General features: G+C 42.5%; 1 protein-coding gene across 1 annotated transcript; it reads right to left on the bottom strand.

Moving 5' to 3' along the window:
- Nucleotides 1-603: 603 nt before the first annotated feature.
- Nucleotides 604-1,542, bottom strand: LOC144237863 (olfactory receptor-like protein OLF4). The gene has a single exon (XM_077771590.1). The coding sequence runs from the start codon at nt 1,534-1,536 to the stop codon at nt 604-606; it is 933 nt and encodes a 310-aa protein (XP_077627716.1). The 5' UTR covers nt 1,537-1,542.
- Between the last annotated feature and the right edge of the window lie 4,458 nt (nt 1,543-6,000).

The following is a 6,000-nucleotide window of genomic DNA, read 5'->3' as shown; positions in this document are numbered from 1 at the left end:
GGGATTTCTTAGCCAGAGCAAGGTGTCAATAGTCTGAGGCTTAAACGGAACAATGTTAGAGTCCACATCGTCAGGTAGAGTAGTAAAGGAAGTGAAGTAAAAGACTGACAGAATCAAGGTGGAAACTGTGGTTTTGTATTCTCCTATACAATAAAATTATGGAAATGGCTTACTGACCAAGTGTAGCTTTATTCCATATGAAGAATATAACACATGATAATGCTCTCAGGAAATCTAGGGGAAATTTACTTGGCATGGTATAAGTCATTTGGAATGAAATTAATTTTAAGAAATCCAACTAGTCCCCTGTAAGCTACAGAAGTTTTAGGCATTTTTTTGTCCAAGATTGGGGAAAACATTGCAGGCATGTGAAAATAGACAAAGGGGAAACTGTCTCTATTTCAGCCACAGCAGAAGCTTTAATGAAGCGAGTATTTAAATGTATAGAGAAGTTGATCAAACAAACTGAAATTCCAAGAAATAAATAGAAGGAGAAGGAGCAGATTCTGCTTCCACAGGCTGATTGAAGAATAGGAATTCCTGGCTCTGAGGATTTGAGCCCTGAAATCATAAGCATGTCTTCAGCCCTTGGATGGTTAGACCTCACATCACTGGCACCCCAATGATTCTTTTCAGAGCCCTCTTTATGTCTTTGTTCCTCAGGCTGTAGATGAAGGGGTTCAGCATGGGTGTGATCACCGTGTACATCACCGAGGCTGTTGCATCTGAGTGGGAGCTCTGGGTAGCAGCGGAGCTAAGGTACACTCCTAGGCTGGTACAATAAAATAAGGCGACAACCGAGAGGTGAGATGCACAGGTGGAAAATGCTTTATACTTGCCCTGAGCTGACGAGATCCTGATTATGGTGGAAACTATCTTAGAATACGAGTAAAGGATCCCAGCAAGCAGACCACACCCCAGCAGCATAGCTGCAAGATACATCACCAAGTTATTGAGAAAGGTGTCAGAACAGGCAAGTTGGATCATCTGATTGAGTTCACAGAAAAAGTGGGGGATTTCCACCTCTGTGCAGAAGGACAGACGCAACACCACTGAGGTTTGTAACAAGGAATGCAAGACACTCGTGACCCAGGACACCAGAACCAGCCGCCCACAGAGCCGGGGGTTCATGATGACCATGTAGTGTAGGGGGTGGCAGATGGCCACAAACCTGTCATAGGCCATCACAGCCAGGAGAAAGTTATCCATCCCTGAAAAGACTAAGAAAAAGTTCATCTGTGTGATGCAGTCCTCATAGGTTATGACTTTGCTCTGAGTCTGAATGTTTAGGAGCATCTTGGGGACGGTGGTGGAGGTGAAGCAGATGTCCACAAAGGACAGGTTGGAGAGGAAGAAGTACATGGGCGTGTGGAGGTGGGAGTCAGAGCCAACAGCCAGGATGATGAGCAGGTTCCCTAACACAGTGATCAGGAACATGGAGAGGAAGAGCCCAAATATGAGGGGCTGTAGTTCTGGTTCGTCTGAAAATCCCAGAAGAAGAAATTTTGGTACCTGTGTAATATTTCCTGGTTCCATGGAGTTGCACTGAACTCCAGAAGGAGGGAAAGGATACTATTAATTTTCACATGAACAGATTTCTCACATGGTTGAAATGCTACCATTTATATTGTCCAGTCGAGAAGTTCATTTCAGTATCTTGTCCTTTTGTGTCAAAAGGATTGTCCCTTTGCAGAGATTCCTTCCCGTTTCATCTCAGATTAGGTATTTTGGTCTCATTGTCACACTCCCCAGCAGAGGTCAAGAGTTTTCATGTTTTACCAGGACTATCTTTCCTGTATTGGAGGAATATGTACCGAGTGCCAAACATGTTCCAGGCATTGTCTAGGCAATGAGCACGGGATACTGAAAACCAAAAGCCACTATAGTCCAGTGATGGAGAATGGATGGAAACAAATAAAAATATTAATAAGACATCAGAGGGTGTCAAGTGCTATGAAGACAATAAAAGTAGATATAAAGGAGAGCGTGGATATGAGTGTAATTTTGTAATCGGTATTTGGTCAAGACCAGTAAACAAGGTGACATTTGAACAGAGACCTGCAGGGAGAAAGGGCAGGAGCCATGAGCATGTCTGGGGGGGTGTGTGCTGGCAGAGGAAATGGCCTCTGGAGAAGCCCTGGGGATGATACTACTTTGAGCTATTGGAGTCCAAAACAGGAAGCATGTGTGGGAAGGGGAATGGGCAGGAGAGAGATCAGGGATGGTGTCAGGCCATTTCAAAAGAATAAGTGACCTCGCTGCTGGTTCCCCTTCAAGAGAAAGGAGTCACTTAGCCACACTATGTACTGCTTGCATTTTAGCATCTACCTGCAGAGTCTCCTGTAAATTGACATGGGAGCCTCTTACAATATGTTGATTGAGTTCTGGCTTCTGTATTATAAGAATCACCTTGGAATATATTAGACTGCGTCCCCTGCTCTGAGGATGGATCTCATTCCACAAGGCACACACGCGTGCACGCGCGTGTATACACACACACACACACACACACTTCACATGAGTGCTCCCTGGGCTGTTTTTTTACTATGACTTCTCAGCCCCAGCCCCAACAATTAAGCTCGGAGTGGATGTAAGTAAACCTGCCCAGATCCATTATCATTCCAGCAAACAATGTTAAAATGGTACCTGAAATTCTGATGAGGAAGCTTCCCATGAACAAATAAGATTGACAAGTCAGATTGGCATGCTCATTTTCTTTCCTATATTTAAAGAAATACAAACAATCTGCTCAAAAACAGAGGGAGAGAGACAAAGACAGAGAGAGACAGACAGAGAGAGACACAGAGAGAGAGAGGAGTAAGAGAGTGAAATGAAATTGAAGGGGCACAGAAGATCTGATGTTTCACATGGTCTCTGAAACCTGAGGGCCTGTGAAGAAGAAAGAGCCTCCCTGGTTCTGACAACATTCCAACTCTTGTTACCTCCTTGATGTCCAGCACAAATAATAAGGAGCAAAATTAAATTCGATCAGGAGACAAAATTAGTGGGATCTTCAGGGTGTTGATCGCCTTACAGACTGAATGCTCCAAGAGAAAAGTGTGCTAAGGGAATAAATCAACACTTCAGCACAGGAAATATGCAAAGGCCAGCAAAAGTTGGGCAGGACATAATGGAGCAGTAAGAGACTTGCTTTTTCTGGCCCCATTTTGTATTTATGTAACCAATTGGATGTCCTGTGATCTTAGAGAAGGTGGACAAGTGCCCTTCACTTTTCAGATGAGGCATCTTTGTTTTTCCTGGAGTTTGTGTTGTCACCTCTTTTTCAACAAGAGTAGAGAGCACACTCTGGTCCTGTTTCTGGTTTGCACAACACCCAAAGGTCTGTTCAGACCTTGCTCTATGAAATTCTGCACACACCCTGGCAACCATCTGGCTCTAAGTCACCATCTTCATAAGATTTCTCCGTGAGGCTCTACACCACACACGCTTATTTCATTCTACCACGACTCCACCAGATAAGGCAAGTACCAATGGAGCAAGGCCTTCCCTGACCTTGTTCCCTGTAGGTTTTCAGAATGGCACGGTCAGGCAAGCAAGTGACCATAGAGATCTCTAGGTTCTGGGCTCGGCTGAGGGCTGGGTGGTGACCTCAGGTAAATACACCTGGTGTTGATTCTCTCTGAGCCTTTCCTGAAGGTTATGCGTGGCTCTCAGACTCACCTGGCTGGGAGCTCTGAAGGAGAGGTCTCCGTGTGGCAGTCTGAATTCCTTCCAGATGGTTATTGGTGGTGACTAAACTCTGTCCCCACACAAAATGACAGGAAGGAGGCTAACATGAGTCTCCCAGCCAAGCTTTGGACTCCGAATAAACAACCAGTTCCCATCAGCCCAAGGTGGCACAAGCAGAGGGACTGTGCACAGGACATATTTATATAGTTTCCTCTGTCTATTCATGAGCCACGCTTCCCTCCTGATCCTCTTTGGAGCACCATGATTTCCCTGGGGACACCGGTCTGGAGACTAAGGAAAGTTTTCTTGGAGATTCTGTGTTCCCGATAGACCAGGTTACAACCGAGTGATTCAGTGTCGATTACTCCCTTCCTCGTGAACTCTGCTGCTCTCAGGGTTCAGACTTCCCAGCACCTAATCCCAACCCTAATGTCAACGTTTCTCCAAAGTCTTGGACTGAGCAGTCTGTCTGGATTAGTCCCCTTGGATCTCCAAACTGTTGGCTGTGGTGGAGACACTACCCTGTTGTATACAGAATATTCCTGTTTTCTTTTTCAACAGGGAGGATAATGAAGTTCCTTTATATCAACCCTGAGCATTATATACCTTGACTTCATGACACATTTGCAAACACAGGAATTTCATACTACATCACAATTAAGAGCTGCCATTTATCCCTTCTTTGTAAAGAATTTTTAGGGGCGCTTGGGTGGCTTAGTCAGTTAAGCGTCCGACTTTCACTTAGGTCATGATCTCACGGTTCGTGGGTTCGAGCCCCGCGTCGGGCTCTGTGCTGACTGCCAGCTCAGAGCCTGGAGCCTGTTTCAGAGTCTGTGACTCCCTCTCTCTCTGACCCTCCCCTGCTCACGCTGTCTCTCTCTCTCTCTCTCCTAGAAATAAAAAAAAAAAAATTAAAAAAAAAGAATTTTCAAATTATATGAAATATATTGAGATTTTTTTTGCAGTATAATATGAGCTTGGAATAGAAAAGTAAACAGATTCTTCCATGTAGCTTTGAGAAGAAATCAAGTCTTGCAATCATTTTCATTTTAGACCAATGAGAACCACAGGATGTAAGAACATAAATGCATTTTAAAACATTAATGTAGTTATTTTACATTAGCATTAGGACTTGAATACAAATATTGTTCCAATGAAATTTTGTTAAGTATCTGAGATTAAGCTTCTCCCTTCATTCACTTAGTTTCCCCTGGGTAAAGGCGTTTTGCATTGTAATCGCATCTTTAAGTAGAAGTGGAAATAAAATCAATTTACAGATTTTCATCCTCTTTAGCTGGTAGAGAATTTCTCTGGGCATAAATGTAAACATGTTTCAGATTTTGACATCTATGAGGCATGATGACAGGAAAAGCAACTCATCATTTAAACATATGTCTATCATTTACTTTAAATCTTTGTGTCTACACATCTATATTCTTTTAAGTGCCTGTTAATTCAAACATTTATTCTTTTAATAGCTATACTCTTCAACTTTCTCTTAAGTTTGCTTTCAAGATAAAATAGGAGATTATACACGAGCTTGCATTTAATATGAATCAATATCGGGTGCCTGGATGGCTCAGTCGGTTAAGGATCTGACTCTTGATTTTGACTCAGGTCATGATCTGACGTTTTGTGAGTTCAATCCCCCATATCAGGCCCTGTGGTGACAGGAAGTTCTTGGTATTCTCTGTCTTTCCATCTCTCTCAGCCTCTCCCCACACTTCTCTCTCAAAAATAAATAAAATTTAGAAAAAATTTTAAATGAATAAGCAAATACACACACGAAAACAGAATGAGATCTATAAATACAGAGAAAAAAGTCATGGTTTGCCTGATGGGACGTGGGGGGATGGGCAGAATGGGTGAAGGGCAATGGGAGATATAGGTTTCCAGTTATGGAATGAGTGAGTCTTGGGGGAAAAAGGCACAGGGTATGGAAAATAGTCAGTGATATTGTTACGGGTTTGTATGATGACAGACGGCAGCTACATTTGTGGTGTGCACCACATAATGAAGAGAGAAATTGAATCACTATGGTGTTCACCTGAAACTACTCTAACCTTGTCACCAACTATACTCAGATAAGATTTTTTAAAAAGTGAGTTTGTGTTTATGTTCATAGGCATTTGTGTGTTTATTTGAAATAAACACACGCACTATATACATACAGCTTTGCCTCTGTACATATTCTTTGGACTCAACAAAACTAACTCTGATTGAAATTTAAAACATTTTTAAATAAAATAAAATTTTGCTTATCATATTAAAGGGCACCTAGATTCTAAGATCATATTCTAAAGTCAATCT

The sequence above is a fragment of the Crocuta crocuta genome, unplaced genomic scaffold (assembly GCF_008692635.1).
Source record: "Crocuta crocuta isolate KB4526 unplaced genomic scaffold, BGI_CrCroc_1.0 scaffold755, whole genome shotgun sequence".
Taxonomy (NCBI): Eukaryota; Metazoa; Chordata; class Mammalia; order Carnivora; family Hyaenidae; genus Crocuta; species Crocuta crocuta.
Note: the sequence above shows the minus strand (reverse complement) of the source record. Positions and strands in the feature narration are given on the sequence as shown.